Below are 20,640 nucleotides of genomic sequence, written 5' to 3'. Positions count from 1 at the left end.
AGACGTTAGGGTTGGCCTCAGCCTAACCTACAGACTTTAGGGTTGGCCTAACCCTAACCTACAGACGTTAGGGTTGGCCTCAGCCTAAGCCTAACCTCTGTGCCCGCCTCCCTCAGGCTGCGTGCTTCACAGCGCTGGGCTTCATCTTCATGACCATGAGTCTGACGTTCATCGGGATCGACTGGATGACGGGGGAGAAGCGGAGCGGCGGGGGCCACTAAACGGCCCCTCCCCACGGGGAGTGGTCCGACACTACCGGCCAATAGTGGGACGGACGCACGTCGCGCCCGTCTCGCCCTCCACCCAGATGCAATCTGCTGCCACTCGAAGGCTAACCAGGGTTAGGGTTAGGGTTAGGGGTAACCCTAACCCTAACCCTAACCACGTTGGAGTTTCAATTTGTTGTTATATTTTGGTAAGACCCTCCCCCCCCCCCCCCCCCCACTTGTTTTTTTTCTCCGTGTTTAATTTTTGTTATCGCCACGGAAGCAAGGCGGTACGGAGTCCAGGAGGCGGCCAGTGGTGTCGGGCGCACTGCGGATAAGATGAGTTACTACCTCTACATTGTATTAAGGAATCAAGGCCACGCTGCCGGTGAAAGACAAGCCAAAAAAAAAGCAAGCTGGCTTCCTAGGTTAGAGTTAGGACAGAGGGAAGCGGGAAGAGTGTACACGTTGGACGCTATCTCCGATGCAGAAGAGTTTGATTCAGTTAAAAAACAATTCAAACGATTGCAGGGAGGAATTTGCTCAAGAAGAATTTAAGTTCAAATTGCATTTTGCATTTGGTCATTATTATGACTGTTACCAAAGGAGAAATAGTATACTTTTTTAAAGTTTAAATAACTTCAATTGGGGGCTTATTGGTCCTATATTTTTCATATCAACAATGAAAAGAAAATCATCATGGTTTTTGTTATATACTACTATAACATTGCTTGAAAACAGCTATCTCTATTTTAAATGTCAATATGATTTTATCTTGTTAATTTAAATGTTAGGCCATACAGCCAAAGCCTTCAAATCCCCAGGTCAAGTTTAGTGCCGATATGTGACGTATGAAACTGTATCAAACAGTAAATTACTTTTAACCTACATCTCTACTTGTTGTGCATCGTGATTAAGCAGAGCATTATAAACAACTTGTGAACCTCTGATAATTAAAGGTTATACAGTGTTAAAATGCTCAGAGCTGGCTCAGTTGAGAGTAAACAGGTCCTTAATTAGGTAAACTAATTAGCTCATTGAAGATATCATCATACTTTTGATGTCAACTAACAACACACTGTGTTTACTGGTATGGATCGGTATTGGGGACATACCGAGTTATAATCCATCCCTTCATTGTTAAAATGGTCAATAATCACAGTATTTGATCACAAATCAGGGTTTTCAGTTGAGTCCCCCATTTGTTTACGTCACATGACCAAAAATGATAAGAGTATTAAACTATTGTGTGCCAAACTATTTTCTACAAAGTAATCCAGTGAATTGTAGTTTCTTCAAAACTAGTTTCAGAAACGTTTAGTTTTAGATTTTTGCTTCCTATACATGATTTGCCTTGTTTGCATGTGCTTGAAGACAAGTTGACACATTTAGTCTGAGGTTCATTTGATGTAAACCGTGACCTGGCTGGTAGAGGCTGCTAATTCAGCCACAGGTGCTAAAGGAAAGTAGCAGGAAAAATAGACAGAAGGTGGGCATCTACAGCAATAAATTTCAAATCTCTACCATGCCCGGGTCCTTCACCACATGGAGGGTTACAGGGTCAGCCCGGGAACCACATTATGAAGGGGTGAACACTTTACAAAATGGTGAACCCTTTATGAAGGCGTGAATAGCATTATGAAAGTCTGACACCTTTTATAAAGGGGTGAACCCTTTATGAATGGGTGATTCCCTTCATGAAGGGGTCAGTTCCATTTTCAAGGGGTAAACCCTATATGACGGAGTGAATTATTTAAAAAAAAAAGGTTGCATCATTTATGAAGGGCTGAATGCCAATCTAAGAGGGTTAACCCTTTATATGGGGTTGAATTTCATATTAAAGGAGTAACCCCTTTGTGAAGGGGTGAAACGCATGAAAAGGGGATGCCCTTTATGAAGGGGTTATACCTGTTGTGAACAGGAGTGATTTTGACGTAATTGTCTATTGCTAAGATTTATAGCAAGGCATGCATAATATGTATATTGACATGGTGCTTTTTTTCATAATAAAATATATTTGTGAGTAACATGAAGATATTGACTTCATTGTTTTCTTCTTTTCTCTGTTCACGGTGGAATTAAAGAACATCTAGTCCTCGCTATCCCAGAAATCCCTCTGGTAATTTGTTGTAACTTTCCACAGACCTACTCTCACAGACCTGTTTTGCAGGGAGAACAGAAATTGGCAGAACACCGGGATCATGGGTGTATAAAAAGAACGGGCATGTGGTTTCTTGCCGTACTGTGCAGTACAAAAACGCACATTGGTGCCCTCTAGTGCCTCTACTTGGTACTGCCAAAAGGCTCATTGCGCTAACGGTTCAATGTCGTTTTTTCTTTATGATTTCATGTGTTTCTATAGTATGCAATCAATTCATTTAATTATCTACACACGGTGTACTTATATTGTAGGCCACGCAATAATATGTATTTGTGTCGTTTCACATATATTTGTTTTTACAAGTTGGCACAGCGTCAATGAGTGAGGGAATAGGGAACGACTTCGAACACAGCTATTGTGTTAAAAATAATCTTTCAAGGCAATCTGTAGTAGTAACACTAAGTGCTTCTGATTATTACTGCAAAAGTTAAACTATGGGCCACTGCTCATTTAAAAACGTCACTTAAAGTGTTAGGTTGTACAAAGGGCTGAAATTTGAAAACTGGTTAGGTTAGCACTCATGTTTCTCTTCAGATCGTATAAATCTTTTACTAAAGATTTTCGTGAAGAGGAACAATATGAGTTTTACCTAATTTTTCGATGCTCTGCTGCAAGGTGGGGCTTTCTTTCTGTGTTTAAGAAAAAAAAGGCTGGACCCAAAGGGTGTGAGCACTGCTGTTTATCTATGTCTTGCTGTACTGAAAAAGCACCCTATGAATTAGCCTACCTTGCCACATTAGATCCTTGAAGGAGTGGAGGAGGAAAAATATTGAGGGAACATAAAATAATGTTTCATACCGAAATACATTTATTTAATTCAAAGTGAAGTGCGGTCCTTTTAAGACGCGGCAAGGGAAAAGCTTAGAGCAGCGCACATACATGTTGAATTAAACCATTTAATTAATCAGGGAACTACCATGCCTAACATGAATTTGATTTCTTCAGCAGATTCCGACATGGCCGCCACGACCCAAGCGGCATATAGCGGTGGGAAAAAGTGTAAATAATAAAAAGGGAATATATTGAAAGTGAAGACATCGAGATGGTGGCGATTTTACTCGATGCGCCAACGGTTCTAATGTAGCATTAGCATTAAAGTAGCATGTCGTGGCTGCGGATTAACAGGTTAATTAAACACAACCTTCTGCTGTCACCAGCGTTTGCTGTGCGTTGTATAGCAGTAGCTGTGATGCAGGGTATGGAGTCACCAGTCATGTACGCTTGTAGGCTGGGGGCCCATCAGTAGGCACTGGGGCCCTCAAGAAACGAAAAACACTTTGTGTCTACTATGGGAAATGGTTTCGAGACATGGTTCATCTTTTTAAATTTTATGCCTTGTAAAAACAGGAACAAGGATTGATTATTATTGTTTTTATTACATATTAATGAAGAACATAACATGTTCTTCATTAATCTATTAATGAAGAACATAACATGTTTACAACTGTTAACTATATATTTGAGAGTAAACACATACAAATAATTAGAGTAGCCCTCAGCTTAGAAGAAGTGCCTGGAGTAGCTGAGAGTTAACACAAACAAATAATTAGAGTAGCCCTTAGCTTAGAAGAAGTACCTGGAGTGCCTGAGAGTTAACACAAACAAATAATTAGAGTAGCCCTTAGCTTAGAAGAAGTACCTGGAGTGCCTGAGAGTTAACACAAACAAATAATTAGAGTAGCCCTAAGCTTAGAAGAAGTACCTTGCTAAGCTCTGAGAGGATCCTCCCACACACACACAACGCAACGCAGGAGTGTGATTTTGCCTTTAGAAAGCAAAAGTTAACCTTTAACTAACCATGCAATAACAACAGCAGCACTGATAATATTACAAGATAGTGATGTCTTCTTGGGGCTGTGTTGCAGACCGCGTCTTTGGTTTGGCTTCCCTTTTGCAGCTCCTTTCCAGTCCCGCAGCTGTTTTGGTTGGGAAGGCAGAAAGTAGCCAGGTGAACACAGGTCTCTCTTTCATTTAATTTCTCTTTCCATGGCCTACTGTTGCTTAGCCAGTATCGTGGCTACCTTTTCATGTAGTCTTTTCTTTTTTAGATCTGTCTCTTTAATAGGCCTGGTGTTGTAGTAATGTAGTAATGTTATAGTAAATATAGTAAAGTAAATAAAATACCTTGAATTCATACAATAACCTGCCACTAAATGAGCAATGAGATAACCCACCTTTTCCATTCTGTACATTTAATACCAGCTGTAGAATAATACCCAGTCTTGCAGTCCTCACAGACCGTGTCAGTGCCCCTGGTTCCTACAAAAACACGTTGGAAATACAACATGCAAGCATTTACAATCAAATCAAATACTCAGTGATGTAATTATTACTACCAGAGTATTTCCCTTACCAGGTAATTTAGGCATCTGGCCAACATTACACTGAGTGTGTTTCTGAGCCAGAGTGCAGCCTGATTCCTGAGTGGGCTTCAGGCAGTAGAAGCCATCCAACACCGTGCAGGCTGAGTCCTGTTCTCTGGTACACTCCCGTTCTGCTACCAGACCTTGTTCTGCTCAGCACAGATCAAACAAGTAAACTTTTCAATACAGTTACAGTCATGTTTACATTTACAGTCCCTCTTTTATTCAACACATTTAGCTAAAGAATTTTTTTATTTCCTAAATCATAGGCATTTAGTTTGGCCGCAATTGTGGGGTATATCAAATACCATTTTCCGAACATCACATAATCCACATGCATTTTTGTGGGGTATATAAAACCCCTTTTATAGCCACAGCATAGCACTGTAGGTAAGATTTGAGAGTTGTGAAGAGCAGAAAAGAGAAGTGAACCAGATTTTGAACCTTAACAACAATTTCAAATCTATATTGTCTTGTACTGCGGAAGGCACACAGTGCATTTATCTCTCCAATAGCTGACCAATGGATATGCTTAAATATAACTCCAATAACAGCTCTTAAATCTTACTGTAGCAAACCGCATGCCACACTCCACCTAGGTGACTTTTACCCTGCTCCTCCTTTTACCGACCCCCAACCAGCCAAAGCCTACTTGGGCTTGTGGAGGCGTGAAAGCTGGGCTGCAGTGGTAGCACCTTGGTAGCCTGTGGCGGTTGCTGTGCTACCTACCTCATACTCCATGGCGCTGTTGGGCAAAGGGCTGGTGCAGGGAGGTGACAGATGTCGCGCTTCTTGTGACCCAGTGCGGCCTTGCGACAGCTTTCTGTGTCCTTAGTGGTTGGGATAGGCCCCACATTGGGCGCCAGTGTAACAATATAAATTTGTACACGCCACCTAGGTGGCTGCCACACTCCACCTAAGTGACATTTAATATCTGCCTATATAGTAATGCTTGTATATTGGGGATAACGTTAACATCTAAAAATAGAAAAATGCGAGGTAACAATGCATCCATATTGCATGCATTGCAATCGTGGCCGTTCCAGTACATAGTTCTGAGTTTACAAGGCACAGTTGAATGCACCATGGAATGCATCCTAGTGGCGCATAAAGCGCATTACCGTACAAAGCAATGTAGAAGTGCAATGGCTTTTTAAAGTGTATGGTGTGACTGCATTTCTACATAAGGAAGACATGATGAAGACAAATGAAAAACTAGATGTAGTAATCCTAATTTACAAGATAATTCCACACTCTGAAACTCCTTAAAGCTGTCAGTGAAACAGAATTAAAAATAGAAGATCGAAATGGTTTTCATGATAACCCAGCATAAATCTCACTCTGACCTCCAGGGTGAGGTAGAATCTCACGCCAGACCATCAACCACACAAACACAGAATCTTTGATGTCACTTAGCTTAACATTGTTCACTACCTGCTTTACAGGTTCGACAGCTGTAACACCGGCTCAGTCCACTGGATACGTCCATGTACGTGCCTCTCTCACACGGTGTGCAGCTTGTACTCGAGTCACTGGTGCAGTTTTGCTTCACAACACTTCCTGTAGAGCAGGACAACACTCACTGGACCAGCCACTGGAGACCCGCACTTATATAATCTGTTTCTTATGTACTGTTTAATTTACAGCATCATTTGGGTTTTGTAGGTTTGAAAAATGTAACTGCACAAGTAGGCCTACCCCTTGTTGGGAATCACAGGTTGAAATTATATTAATGCTACAGAACTCAAAGCCATTTGAGCAGTAAGAGGAATCAACTGTGTAATAAAAAAGCATTACTAATCTATTGTGCCATGCAGTTAATATTTCTTATCAATCATCGTTAAGCTAGTTGATAGGCGGTCCAAGGCAATGGTTAAACGCTAACAGGAATTTCGTTCTCAACTGTTACTTTTTATTAATATGTGGTCCATTCGTTAAATTGGATCTTCGTCTGAAATCCACATACATACATACATATTTACCTTTATCGCACATTGGACAACATATCCCACTGACTTCATATTCCATAGAGCGGCAGCTTTCTTCTGCAGTAGTGAGTACTGGAATATGAATATATATATAGATAGATAGATTAGAGCCCGACATTGGCCTATCACAGATATATTGGAATTAGCGTATGTGTTTGCAGATATGAAAACTTTAGAAATGGTGTTGATTTATTAACGTAATTTACACTTTCGCATTTTCTTAACTATTTGATTCGAGGGTTAGGGTTAGGTTTTTTTTTAAATGATTTTCATATATCTGCCTATGGAGTAATAGGCTACATGGTTATTGGGGATTACTTTAACATCCTTACTAAGGAAGACATGGTGAAGACAAATGAAACAGGGGGGCGGGGATGTCAGGTCCGGGGGGGGGGGGGGGGGGGGGGACGGACGGACGGACGGACGGACGTCTGGTTACCTTGCCATTGTTTACATTTCTGCCATTATCTTTATCATTCATCATTTCTTCATCACTATCATTTTCACTTCCGAGCACAAGGAGTCGTTATGCTGTCGTTATGCTGTCGTTCGGTTTCGTGCACTTACCCAGAAAGACGCACTTCACTGTCAGAACGGCGCATATTATTCGCATTATGTGTTTTGGGCCTTTTTAACAATTGTTTGTTGTTTATTGGTTTATTTAAGACAGGGACCACGTAATTATTAGCTAAAAGCTAATTAGCTGAAAGCTTCTTCTTCATCTTTTTAATGGAATATACCGCCACCTACTGGACTACTACACAGGAGTGTGTAATAAGGACGTTGGCAAATTATACTTTAAATCATAAAAATAAATTCATAGAAAAAACATACAAACAAACAAAACAAGACAAACTAACAAAATAAAATAAAATAAAATAAAAAATAAGTAAATAAATATATATTTAAGGTTAGATTATTCTAATTAGTTCAGTATAATTAAGATACATAACTAAATACCTGCTTCTTTGTCCCTCCATACTTTGCTCCTGTAAAATATTGTGAATGTCACTTTCTTCATCCAGTTCTTTCCATTTCTGCCTGTGCTGGTCAAATTTCTTAGATTTAAATAAAACATGATTTACATCCTCTACAACATTGCACTCAGAGCATACACCTTTACCTTTACCTATTATTGCTAGAGTGGAATTAAGTCCAGTATGACCCAATCTCAACCTTGTTATTACTACTTCCTCATGTCTGTTTAGCCCCTTTGAGGTGATTATTCTCCCTCCAACACTGCTCTGGTTCCTATGGTAGAATCTGGCTGAGCTCTCTGACTCCCATTCATCTTTCCACCATGACATAACCTCTGATTTAATTAATGATTTAGCATTACTTTTGCCCAATGGGATGTGAATATCGGCTTGGTCTAATTCCAGTGCTTTTTTTTTAAGCTAATTTATCAGCAGTTTCATTGCCATAGATTCCATAGTGGGCTGGAATCCAACAGAACTGAGTAACTAATCCAAGGCTTACCTCTTACCAAATCTTCATGTATTGAATTATCTGTTATAAAACTGTGTAGTACTGCCATAGAATCAGAGGTTTAGTATCTACAACCCATCTAAGAGCAGTTATTATTGCAGTCATCTCTATTGAGTATACTGATAAAAAGTCACTCACTCTATATCCATATCTTATTTCAAATTCTGGAATATATATACCAATACCTCATTGCCCTTTGGGATCTTTAGAACCATCTGTAAATATTTTCAGATATCCAGTATGAAGTATTTAAATAACTTAAACAGGCATTAGTAAAACTTTGCTTGGTGAGATGCTCTCTTTTCTGTTAATAAATCAATGTTTACCTCTGGATCAGGGAGCAGCCATGGAGGAATATAACTTAAAGCTAATGCTGGACCATACTTTAATTCTGTCAATCCATACTCATTCACTAAATTGTCAATATTCCAGCCAAATCCATTGGCCTTTTTAGAATATTCCCAACAATCACTAAGCACTGAAATAGATGGGTTGTTAACACTTCCTTTTAGTCTAACCCAATATGTTAAAGACAATTGCTCATACCTTAAATGAATTGGGGTTTCCTTAGATTCTACAAATAGAGCGCTTGTAAGAGTTGTTTTAAAAGCACCTAAGGCAAGCCTCAACGCCTTATACTGCATTCTTTCAATTTTTTTTGAGGGATGTCTTACATGCTAAGCTGTACACTATACGACCATAATCAATTGTTGAACTCATCAATGCTTTATATATGTAAATCAATGACTGCCTGTCTGCTCCCCAGCTATGCCCTGTAACCATTCTCATAAGATTAGTTACCTTTTTACACTTTGTTTCAATATAATCAATATGATATTTCCATGTGAGTTTGCCATCCAACCATATTCCCAAGTACTTAAAATTTTCACTTCTGACAAGTTGCTGATTATAGAGCATAATTTTGTTGTTTTCCTAGTAAAATATACAACCTGTGATTTTGAAACAGAAAATTTAAAACCCCAATCAACTCCCCACTGTTTAAGTATATGAATGTCCTTTTGAATCTTATCATTTATAGACTCCTAACCCTAAACCTAACCCTAACCATAACCGTAACCCTCACCCTCACCCTAACCCTAACCATAACCGTAACCTAATATTCATGATTCTTCCGGATTCCACCTACGAAAAACACATTCGCTCCCCGGTCACATACAAAGCGGGGAACATAGGACCCGGGGAACATAGGGATGACCCCTTTCCATCTGCAGTCCCTGAATTGTAGGCAACGTCATGATGGCTCGTTCACGAACGAATCAGTTAGAACGAACAACTATTTAACGTGAACGAACCGACCTGATTCCCCGGGCCTATTTAGCATTTATATGCACAGGTGTTGATTGATGAAATGACATTAATGAGCCAAACATGGCCGTTTCTAAAATATGCAACAAACACCATGGGCAAAACGTACCGACAGGACACATATAGTTTAACACACTCAAAAACAATGCAAGAATGCACGTTGTACCAATTTTATGTTTTACCGACCTGGATCTGCAACATATTACATTTCTTGTGTTTTATTATCAATGCAATATTTGTCGTTCTTGTGTATGAAAACCACAAGATCTTAATTTATGGAATTGTTTTTCCAGGGAGCCAGAGGCTTTTTTCAGGCTAGTGATGCAACCTTGTGTTCTAACAAAGCACAATATGCCTTTAATTATTGTACAGCAGCACACATAAATAAGCGTTGTGTCGGTGGCCAGGTCCGTGTTGTTCATCTTTATTTCAGGTTGGAGAGGAGACGATGGATGGAGATAAGGAGAGATGGTGACAGGCGGAGACAAAGACAGAGAGAGAAGATGTTGAAGAAAGTGGAAGAGAGAGAGAGCTTCCTTATACGGTGCATGTTTTAAACAGACGTTAGCACACAATAGAGTTCCAACACTGACCTCTATCAGGTTCAGGGGAGGAGGAGCAGGGTGGAGGAAGAGCAGAGGCTCCACAGAGATCACAGCTGGAGCCAGATGTTCCCCACATTGTGTCCTGCCCTGAACTCTTTTCATTTTCAAACAGTTTAAGGATTTGTACAATCACCCATGAGTCATGAGTGAACCACATTTTATGATTAAGAAATATTTTAGTTCTCCAGTTATTAGAGTCTATGTCCCAGGATGAATTTATCACTTTTGCTGCGTTACTGGCCCATAGTGCCATATAGTTCACTACAAGTAGGAACCAAACGCTTTTTATAATTTCCTAGATCACCCACACAACATTTGTTTTTCGGTGGATTGGCCTACCTCTGTAATCAGATATTTAACATTCTTCCCACAACTTTTTTCTTTTTACAAAACATGTTGACATGTTTTAACGTGTCAATATTAGATCATTTGTAGGGTGAATACATTTATTTTTTTCATCAAGGCTGTTTTCAGTAATTGGCTTCCATATTACGTTGACATTGTGCAAGACATAACATGGAATGGGAAGGTATAAACGAATCATAAGCATATTCTTAATGTTTTTGATCTACCGCAAGAAATATCTGAATCCAACTGAGAAGGTCCAAAGAGGACGTCACGTCCTCCTCGTCTTCACGTTGGACTGTGACGTTACATTATACTTCCTGTTGCTGCGCCTCAAAGCAGCCAATAGAGTGAGAGCACCACGCCGAGACGTTACTGATTGGGCGGTTTAAAAAGGTGGGTCATTTGAACGTAACTGTTGATATCCTCATTTTGAGACAAGTCTACTGCAGATCGGTTACTTCAATTCCTCCGGGTTGGTCGTTTCAGGTGAGGTTTAAACGTTGTTTTTGATTCGAAATGTTTTCGTTGGGGGCTCATTTCAGTAGTGCTTTCTAAAATCACTAGTTTAGAGAAGGTCCAAGATATTGCCTTTTATCTAAAGCTAATACAGCAAGCGAAAAGCATCGGTTGGCTACAAAGAGTTGTATTGGAACGGTGTTAAACATTATGTCCAAAGCATGTATCCAACTCAATCAGCGTCGTGCTCCACATAGGTGAACGCGGAACATGGACCAGAACGACCCGACGGAGACCAGCTGGGAGTTCGACGCCCCGTCGTACGTCGCGGACCTCAAGGAGCTGGACCGGGCGGACACCGCCGACCACTGGTTCCGTGAGTCACCTTTATTCACTTATTTAACTTCAGTGGTCTTCAAAGCAGCCACTGGTTCGCTGAGTCCGCTTTATTCACTTTAGTGTCTTCAAAGCAGCCACCCGGGGTTGTGTAGTGTTGTGGAGGCCGCGCAGAGAAGGGTTTTTCGTGTTTTGTGTCGTGTGTTTCACGTCTTGTTTGGTTCAACTTTAACTCGATGCCAAACGTTACATTGGATAGTTGCACAAGCTGTCCTCACAAATTGTGTCAAAAAGCATCCATCGCCTCTTAATGGGAGTCTCATGTCTCCCACCCACTTCCTACATTTCAGAAATTCCTTTGGTCACTTTTCTTTTTTGTTGTTTTTGAATCTCCCACACTTTGTTTGAACAAAGTATTGTGTTCTGTGTTGGTTCATGCACAGCTGAATTAGAATTTTTATCTGCAATTTATTGGTGAAACCATCGCTTATCAATCCTAATTTCTGACTCTAGAAAAACGGGCTGATGGACAGCTGGACTCTCCAGTCAGCAGCGATCTGCCCTTCGGTGGAGCCATTAAAGGTAACCTTCCTAAAGCCATTGTCTGCCCCTATGTGAAAGCGGAGGTAGACCCAGGTACGTCGTGATCCCCAACCAAGTCGTCGTCGTGATCAGTACAATCAGTACATTCATGCCATCAAGAGGACCCTGCAATAATAACTAGTGCTATTAGTAGTCGCAATGCTATATGTATTTGTAGTTTTTCAAAGGGTTTTAACTGAGCCATGCCATAAAACAATGATGGCAATCCTATCAAATCCATACAGGGTTGGTAGGACATAGCTGTTCAGTTAAATAATATAAATCCCAATAAGAAATCGTACCCGCTATATCGGCCGATACTCAAGGTCAGGTATCGGGAAGGAGAAATGGCATCGGAACATCTGTTAATACAACCAAATTAATCAGACGTGTTAACGCAACAGAATTTACACATTGATGTGAATTTTCCGGTTGTGCTGGTTAACGCGGCAAAATGAGACCTGACTTAACATGTCAACACTTCTTGGAAGTTCTTTGTGCTGATGTGCTTCCATAGCCATTGTTCTCTTGTTTGCTTTGTTAAAGACTTGTAATGGAGGTTTCTTATTGAGATGTGACCATCCATTTTACCCTTGATGTAACTCCACCTGCTATGGAAATAGCGTGCTCTACACATGCCTTCTCTCCAACTAATGTCTGGATGTTTTCCTGGTTTAGAACCCAGCACCGACGCCGCACCTCCGTCTAACATAGTCACCTCCTGGGGGCAAACACAAGCTCCCAATCGTAACGCAGCCCGCGTGCCCGCCCGGACCAACCCCTCTGCTCAGCCACGCAGGTTTGTTGTTTGTTGTGGTTCTGTTTGTATAAAGTAAAGGGCTGATTATGGTCCCACGTTTACGCAACGCAATGGGGGTGACAGACCCCTTAGGTCTTTGCGGACCCTCCTTGTGTCCACTGCAAGGGCCTGACGTGCGCCTCCCAAAAAATTGTAACCTTCCGTCGACGCGACTCGGCAGCAACGGCAGCAAGGGCTGTGTCTCTCACTAAAACTCACAAATAAGCGTCTGCGGGGTCATTGCATTGTGTCAACGTGGAACCATAATCAGCCCTTAACAGGTTAGCCAGCAGAGATGTAAATGGCTTCAATCTGGTGGACGTGGTTGATCAAAACCGTTTTCTGTGCATTCTTGTGGCCAAAGTGTCAGGAGTTATTCACATTACAGCCAGACTTGACAACACTATTGCCAATGCCACAACATTATTGCCAACGCCACAACATAAGTGAGCAACATGGAAGTGAGCTTTGGATGTTGACAATGAATCAGGCTGACTATTAAAGCCTGCGAGACTATATGCATTTACCCCTTCAGTATAGAATGTTGTGCTCCACTGGACCACACAAACATCATTCTACCCTACAAACTACAGTAAGATCTGTTTTTATCATCTTATCCATGAGGTTGTCCAGTAATGTTTGGTTCTCTCCTCTCCCCATGAAGGGTGTCTAAGAGGAAAGAGGCCAGCGCTCCAGCTAAAACCACCAGTGCTCCAGTGGCGTCGACCAGCGCTGTGGTCGTTCCCCCTGTGAAAAAACAAAAAACGTGGGTAGTTTTAAAATGCATACTTTGTCAGGCGAATGCATGACTCGTACTAGGGTAGGGTCATTTTTGCTTCAGAATACTTTTTATTTCCATTAGTTCACATTGTCGCTTAAATCTCAAAGCATACACATGACTCAACTATTTATGACTAAAAGGCAATCGTTACAATAACGGTCGTTACATTAGCTCGATATTCATTGTTAAAGTTCCATTTCCAATTTGTGACATGTCGTGTCATGCCGTGTTCAATTGCATTCACGTCTGTTTTGCTTCCTCCTCCAGGAGCTCTGCGGGCCGCCCTGCTCGTGGGCCCAGCGGTAACCTCCGGAGAAGCTGCCGGTCGCCAACGGCAGCCACCAGCAGCCCACTGTGAGTCAGCCTTCAATGTGACTCCCAGTATGTCACCTTCGGTGTTGACCGCGTGCCATGTTCGGTGTGGCTGCCCCTGTTGGTTCTGGCTCACAGGATGGTTCCCGATGGGACGTAACTTAACGTTCTCTATAAATGGTTGTGGTAGCAGACGTGTCTTTGCGTCATGTTGCGACATGGTACAGGAAGATCAGTCAGCTTGATGTGTGCGTGCCCAAATGCACCACAGGTGTGCTGCCTCACCATCAGACTTGACTCGGGCTGAAGCTGCTTAAACCAGTCACTAAACACGCCACAACGGTGTGTGGTCAATAGACACAGAATGTCTGCTGAAATGGTGTAAATTGCGATGTTCCTTGACCGCCAGAGGGGTTGGGTCCGCTGCAGGGTTTTGACCTCTGCTCTGTTCCCCCTGAAGGCCCAACAGCACCGAGGCCCTAGAGATGGAGCGCATCAAGACCCTGCAGAGTGCGGTGGCGGAGCACCGACGCCAGAACGAGGCCAGCTACAAGGCAGCGCTCGCTGGCGGTAGGCGACCCGGTGACTGACCGTGGGGCTAAAACCACTGTGATTTGGGATGGATCCCTCTGCCCCATGTGGCGTTGTGATTGCAGAAATAAGGGCTGGGCTGAGATGTAAAAATTTAATTAAATGAAAAATGTACGATAATCCATGGGAGAATGGTACACAATCTTGATATTATGATTTTGAAATGACTAGCCTGAATATCCTTTGTTCAATATAGTGAGCCTCATTTGGCGTGTGGCATGACCTCTCGTTGTAATACTCCTTCAGATCACCTACCAAAGAGGCTGGTGCTGTCCACCACCATTCCCCAGGAGTTCCACTTCTCGACTGACTCGCGTGTCAAGGGCAGCACTAGCACCGCCAGTGAACAGGTCAACTTCCAGGCCCAGCTCCGAAAACACCCGTCCTCTCCGGTAAGAGCCGTGGGTGTTCCTTTGGTGCTAGGGCCTGAACACCATTGTTACAGCTTGTTAAGAAAGTTGGATATTTTAGTTTTATTTTTTTATCACTGCATGATTCAATTATGGAGTATTTTGAAGTGTGTTTAGAAAATACGGCTATTCAGATTGTTGCGTGTATGCTGATTTCACAAAGCACCCCTTTGATTGGTCGACGCAAACTTAATCAACTTGCGTAATAGTAGTAGTAGTAGTAGTAGTAGTGCACCCTTGTCCATTCATTGTCTTCAACCTGTGGAGTCTTTGGAGAACCACTTTGAGCTGTTTTGACGATGGGACTCAGCATAAGCTGTTGATGTGATGACAGTCTAAGGGACCGAAGGGGGCCACGGTGCCCAGGCCCTTCAACCTCTCCAAGGGCAGCAAGCGCAAGGCGGAGGACGCCACCACCAGCCACTATGTCCCCATCGCCGAGCAGATCGCCGCCTTCCAAAGACGCACCCCAGATCGCTACCACCTGCGCAGCCGCCGGATGCAAGGGAGAGGTGAGTGTGGATCAATGTTACGCGTGGGTTGATGATCCCCCCGTTTGAGGGAATGTATTAAATACAATATTCATTGTACGCTTTGACCTCAGCCTCACCGTACGTTGGGTTAGTTTGGACAAAAACAGTCCACTACATAAAGTCACACACACACACACACACACACACACACACACACACACACACACACACACACACACACACACACACACACACACACACACACACACACACACACACACACACACACACACAGGTTTGTCCTGGTAGTGGGGCTAATAGTTGTGGTTGTCTTGTCCGGTGCCTCCCAGGTCCGTCCCCAGTGAAGGGGGAGCATCTGAAGATCACCCAGCCCCACACCCCCCAGCTCATGACCCGCCAGCGCAGCCGGCCCACCCTGATGAAGAGCCACACGGAGCTGGAGGCAGAAGAGGCCGAGAAGATGCAGAAGTACGTCCTCGGCGCGAAACACCATCCGCTCTTTCTAGCTAGCAATTGTTTTTTTTGTATTCCTTTCACTTGGGAGATGCGTTTGAGGGGCAGGAAACGCCGGCTTGAGGTGTAGGAAGGGCAAGATGGTGACTGTTCCACTATAATCTGGAGTAGTGGGAATGCACTTGACTATCGATGTGTAGTAGCTCTCTCTCCTCTAGGGCGTTCATGTAGGGACCTTGGCAGCACGGGTGAAAAATCTAATGGCAGAATTCCTTCCACTCCCCCAGGTTCAAGTTCAAGGCCCTGGAGCTGAACAGGAAGATCCTGGAGGGCGCGCTGAACCCCAAGAAGCCGGCGGCCAAGGAGCCCACGCAGACCCAGGGCTTCGAGCTGCAGGTGGAGCAACGGCTGCAGCAGCGGCAGGCGGCCCGCAAGCCAGAGGAGGAGGAGAAGCCCCTCGTCTTCCACCCCCGCCCGCTGCCCACCCGGATCCTGGGGGAGGTGGTGGTGAGTGCTCATCGGGGTAGCGTTTTAATACCGGTCGTCATGGGTGACCAGTCACGGGAGGACCAGATTGGTGGATGACCAGTGTCGTGCTGAACAAGATGCAGCCGGACCGTGTGTTGGCCAACCATGACTTTATTCAGATTGGTGTCATTTTTATACATGTTAAATTTGCATTTGGTACGCATGACTTCAAAAGGGCTTTCTGAGCTGTATGTAGTAAAGGGTGATTTTTTTTTTTTTTTTTTTTTATGTTGATGCTTGGATCTAAACTTGCTGCCGTTAAGACCTTAGATCATCATGAGCCCAGTCATTATTTTGTTTTAGCTCAAAGGCCATGTTTTGGCTCACAAACGCAGTGTGTAAATCTCATAAATCCAAACATTTTAGTTGTGGACAATGTTTCAAACCCCTGTTATCCAATGACGTCATTATTCTGTGCTCCGCAGGGAGTCCCAGATAAGAAGGTGGCCCATCCCACAGTCCCAGAGTCCCCGGCCTTCGCCCTGAGGAAGAGGGTCCGCTTGGAACACAAAGTAGAGGAGGTGCAGTGTGCAAAACCAACCTTGTTCTGCTTCATCGTCTTCGTTTTATTTTTTACATTGGAGTTGTTTGAATATCTCTGCGCCACTGGCTTCTGTTAATCAAGGATCTGTCTGCCTCCCACTCTTCTCCCTCAATCTTTTTTCTACCTCCCTCTTTCCCCTCTCATCTCTTCCCTCTCCAGGTGAAGCCCCCATCTCCCATCAGAGCCCATCCTGTGCCCCACTTCGGCCTGCCCTTCCAGCCACGTTTGCCTGAAAAGAGCCAGGTGGAGTCTTGTCCCTTCTCCTTCGAGGAGCGTGAGCGGGAGAGCAGGGTGCTGAGGGAGAAGAAGTTGGAGCAGATGAGGAATGAGGAGGTAGGATTCCTCCAGCGTTCTGCTCCTTTCAAGAGACGGTGCTCCTAGTGATGCCGTTGGTGAAATGGAAGCACTATGTTCATGCTGCAGATCATTGTTGCAATACTAATGTCACCTGGGGAGATGGTAATCTATGTGTTAATTTAATATTCCCTATATCCCAAATATAACCTTTTTGGAGGCTTGAGAATTGGTTAATGAGCGGGTGGTCAAATTCAAGCTTTATTTACACAATGCTTTTCTTGCAACAATACAGACATAAGTTTGCGTACCGTTTTTTGAATCTTCACCTTTTGGTTTAATGAATGGTCTTACTCCTGGATCCTCCAGGTACCAAAGTTCAAGGCCCAGCCCCTGCCTGACTTCCACGAGGTGAACCTCCCTGAGAGGAAGGTGCTGCTTTCCACCAAGCCCGAGCCCTTCAAGCTGAGGGTGGACGAGAGGGGGGGGGTGAAGACGGACCGCTGGGACAAAATGGTGGGTGGCCTGTAAAAAAACAAATGCTCGACAACTCAATGGTTCAGGGGAGGAGTGCTCTTGGTGAACTGGTCCATCTTTAACTCTGGCGGGTTCTTGTTCTTCAGGTGAAGGAGGAGCAGAAGCGGCAGGTGGAGGCCACCACCTTCAAGGCCCGGCCCAACACTGTGACACACAAGGAACCCTTCCAGCCCAAGAAGGAGAACCGCAGCGCTGCGGGTAAGTTGGCATCAGAGTGGCTGGGGTCATGTGTTGAGCCATCGATGATGAGCCATCACAAATGTACTAGAAAAAAAAAGTTCAGCCTAACCGAGACTTGCTTCAACACAAGAACCATTTTTTCCTTTGGTGGGCAGCAGCACTAGTTTAGTTCAAACCAGGCAGTGTCTCCCCCCCCCCCAAAGGATTCCCTTTGGTGTCTCGTAAAGCGGTTTAGTCTTTGACAATTCCCTACTTCCCCACAAACATCCCCCCCCCCCCGCCCTCCTAACTCATTCTCCCCCCTCATCGCTTTGCCCTCTACCCTCCCCCCCCCATCCCCCACCCACCCCTCTCCTGTAGACACCACTAACCATTGCGCAGTTCCAGAGGCCTTCCAGCTGTCCACGGAGCGCCGCGCCGTGGAGCGCCAGGAGTTTGAGCGTGCGGCCATGGAGAAGGAGGCGCAGCGGGCCCGCATGGAGGAGGAGCAGCGGCGGCTGGAGGAGGCCCGTGTCGTGGAGGAGGTGGCCAGGATGCGCCACGAGCAGGTAACGAGGAGCGTTGACGAGGAGACGCGGTGGGGATGGAACGGTGGCCGTTTGTGACTCGAGTGATGAGGGTTAATGTGCAAACATGCTTGTAGTGGATGCTCTGGATGCCCTGTGTGTTTGGCCACTTGGTCTCAGGCATGTGACCGTCGATAGTTGAACTGATTCATTCATTCAGAAATGTTATTGGGTAGGATAAACCCCTTGAGAGGAATCCTCTGGTTTTCTAGGGGGTCCTAAAAGTACATTACAAAACAAAAACACTCAACAATTTACAGACATACAACAACAAAGACAACAGGCATCAACACAAACATAAGAAATGAGTACAAGAGTGAACACAACCTCTCAATGGCCACAAGTTGGCCATAACATTAGCCTAGTAAAACTGAAAGAAGTAACAATATTATTGTAAATTGAAATTGCCGTGTTACAGACAAAAAAAAGTTGATATAACATTATCTGAAACACGTGCAGTTTAACTCAAAATAAGAAGACAGGGCATTTTTAAAACTATGAGAAGATGTCAGTGATCGTATGTTTGGAGGAAGATTATTCCAGTCCGATGGGGCTTTGAACATAAATGCTGATGCATGTTTTTAGTTTTTTTGTTTCTTTTCTAGTTTATCTTGCCAATAACCAGAATTGTCTACACCTTCAAACTACCACCCAGCCTTGGATTGTATATTGCAACGTGACACAAGGCTTTGAACCGTTTTGATTCTGTAGTTTTCCTAACTCCTCCCCCCCCCCCCCCCCTCTGCGTGTCCAGGTGCACAAGGCTCAGCCGGTCAGGAAATACAAACCGGTGGAGGTGAAGAAGTGCTCCACTGCACTCACGGTGCCACAGTCTCCAAACTTCTCTGACCGTTTCCACTTGTAGGGTTGGCCTTGACCGTTCCCTCTTGGCTACAGGAATGTGTACAGTTCTTTTATCATTGGCTCCATGTGATGTAACCTTTTTTTTATCCTGTCTAAAGTTGTCTTTTGTAGTAAACCTGCTAAATGTTTAACTTCACGGTAGTGCTCATGCACTACCGTCCTTTTTGTTGTATACTTCATCCAGATGCTCATCCTTGGGATGGTGGCAAACAAAAAAAACTTTAATAAATGAGATATTTACAACAGAAAACAAGACACTCATGCCAGTGTCTTGTTTTAATGTCCATGTGTTTTCTAATTGTTACCATTACTGAAGTTTGGAATAGTTTAGCTATCGTAGCGAGTACTCATTTGTCAGTTATGGATTTTGGGTCACTATTTCAACTGAAGATGGACGATTACTGCTTTCTAAATTCTTCCAATTGTCAGTAATGTTAAATGGTATGGTCTGGCAGGTCCTTGTTCAGATATTTTCTAATGAGAGAACATGCAGCTTTTAATTTAATGTCAAGATTAATTCACATCTCCCTCCTTACTCGCTTACATGCTCCATTTCAATCAATGTGACAATTTTACTTTGTTACTTTCAATTATTGCCTTACTAGTTTGTCATTTAAAACTAGTTCTAAACCAAGTGGTGTTTTCATTCTGGAAATGTTTATGGCTGTTTCGACCATAGACCTAAGAGGTTTGGACATGTGTTCAGTGAGGGAAAACAAATGGCTGCGCCCATAAAGAGATTTTCTTTACTTGTACCATTTTTAATATCGCTTTTAAATGCTCTTACACACTTAATTACATTGCTTCTTTATTACGGTCACCAATATATGCATTGCAAGGTCTTAATGTGCGTGCAATACAATGTAAAATTAGTTTTTAAGCTCGTTTGTTAAAGAATTGAGCTAACACCATCACAAAGACGAGACGGGAAGCGATAATCTGGGATTAGTCTGGGATTCTCACCTCTGATTGGTTAGAATGCTCTCCTTTTAGATCGTGTTTCGATTAGTCCTAGTTGTTTGGGGGAAGTAAGGGCTGAATATGGTACCACATTCACGCAACGCACCGACCACAGTACGTATCGGATTAAGCATAATCCGATTAAAGGCATAGTTCGACTATGCTCTGCAATTGGACAACTGCAATTGTCCGAGTATACATGGCGGTGAGTAAACCGATTCATTGGCCGAAGCATGTCATACCCCGGTACGATAAGTGGTGCTGTGCCCATTTCAACTAGTGGTAATAGCCATCTAATTCGTAGGCTTGTACAATCACAATTTATTTAATAAGGTTATTGCTCATATCAATTATACTACATCTATGTTAAATTCAATGAGTAAAGATATGAAGAAGACTATCAAATGTCCGCCATTTATATCAGTTACACATTTAATTTAGGGAATACGTGGGGAACATTTGTATCCA

At 43.4% G+C, this 20,640-nt stretch overlaps 3 protein-coding genes and 1 pseudogene across 5 annotated transcripts in view; 3 read left to right on the top strand and 1 right to left on the bottom strand.

Moving 5' to 3' along the window:
• Nucleotides 1-2,241, top strand: part of slc38a5b (solute carrier family 38 member 5b) — a 20,005-nt gene extending 17,764 nt beyond the window's left edge. Inside the window, exon 16 of the mRNA XM_084479447.1 lies at nucleotides 117-2,241. Within this exon, the coding sequence (XP_084335573.1) occupies nucleotides 117-221 (105 nt within the window). The 3' untranslated portion in view covers nucleotides 222-2,241. The remainder of the gene's footprint in view (nucleotides 1-116) is intronic.
• Nucleotides 2,242-2,882: 641 nt separating this feature from the next.
• On the top strand, nucleotides 2,883-2,990 carry LOC311360298 (U5 spliceosomal RNA; annotated as a pseudogene). Its single transcript has one exon.
• A 684-nt stretch (nucleotides 2,991-3,674) lies between these two features.
• LOC311359273 (tumor necrosis factor receptor superfamily member 14-like) lies at nucleotides 3,675-7,414 on the bottom strand. Its single transcript, XM_084479264.1, has 6 exons — nucleotides 7,286-7,414; nucleotides 6,713-6,790; nucleotides 6,165-6,290; nucleotides 4,721-4,879; nucleotides 4,542-4,626; nucleotides 3,675-4,283 (listed from the first exon to the last, which is right to left on the bottom strand). Exons 1-6 carry the CDS (start codon nucleotides 7,329-7,331, stop codon nucleotides 4,160-4,162), a joined length of 618 nt encoding a protein of 205 aa, XP_084335390.1. The 5' UTR covers nucleotides 7,332-7,414; the 3' UTR covers nucleotides 3,675-4,159.
• A 3,471-nt stretch (nucleotides 7,415-10,885) lies between these two features.
• On the top strand, nucleotides 10,886-20,212 carry LOC311359368 (targeting protein for Xklp2-like). Of its 2 annotated transcripts, none has more exons than XM_084479374.1 (17): nucleotides 10,886-10,971; nucleotides 11,199-11,317; nucleotides 11,791-11,859; nucleotides 12,538-12,658; nucleotides 13,323-13,424; nucleotides 13,707-13,793; nucleotides 14,212-14,321; nucleotides 14,589-14,734; nucleotides 15,087-15,264; nucleotides 15,576-15,714; nucleotides 15,987-16,206; nucleotides 16,653-16,748; nucleotides 16,931-17,104; nucleotides 17,435-17,581; nucleotides 17,689-17,800; nucleotides 18,164-18,330; nucleotides 19,103-20,212. In XM_084479374.1, the coding sequence occupies exons 2-17, from the start codon at nucleotides 11,212-11,214 to the stop codon at nucleotides 19,211-19,213; spliced, it is 2,085 nt and encodes a 694-aa protein (XP_084335500.1). In that variant the 5' UTR covers nucleotides 10,886-10,971; nucleotides 11,199-11,211; the 3' UTR covers nucleotides 19,214-20,212. The 2 variants fall into 2 exon arrangements, with proteins under 2 accessions (XP_084335500.1, XP_084335499.1); XM_084479373.1 differs by having other exon boundaries at nucleotides 18,143-18,330; nucleotides 19,103-20,209.
• Nucleotides 20,213-20,640: the final 428 nt, after the last annotated feature.

Source organism: Micromesistius poutassou, assembly GCF_964030765.1.
Source record: "Micromesistius poutassou genome assembly, chromosome: 15".
NCBI classification, from domain to species: domain Eukaryota; kingdom Metazoa; phylum Chordata; class Actinopteri; order Gadiformes; family Gadidae; genus Micromesistius; species Micromesistius poutassou.
This window is presented reverse-complemented; position numbering and strand designations above follow the sequence as displayed.

Coding starts and splice junctions, on each gene's coding strand:
- LOC311359273 (XM_084479264.1), bottom strand. CDS start 7,331: ATGCGAATAATATGCGCCGTTCTGACAGTGAAGTGCGTCTTTCTGG. Junction 6,291..6,712: donor TTGTCCAATGTGCGATAAAG/GTAAATATGTAT, acceptor CCTGCTCTACAG/GAAGTGTTGTGAAGCAAAAC. Junction 4,284..4,541: donor AAATGTACAGAATGGAAAAG/GTGGGTTATCTC, acceptor CAACCAAAACAG/CTGCGGGACTGGAAAGGAGC.
- LOC311359368 (XM_084479373.1), top strand. CDS start 11,212: ATGGACCAGAACGACCCGACGGAGACCAGCTGGGAGTTCGACGCCCCG. Junction 11,860..12,537: donor CTTCGGTGGAGCCATTAAAG/GTAACCTTCCTA, acceptor TTCCTGGTTTAG/AACCCAGCACCGACGCCGCA. Junction 18,331..19,102: donor CCAGGATGCGCCACGAGCAG/GTAACGAGGAGC, acceptor CTGCGTGTCCAG/GTGCACAAGGCTCAGCCGGT.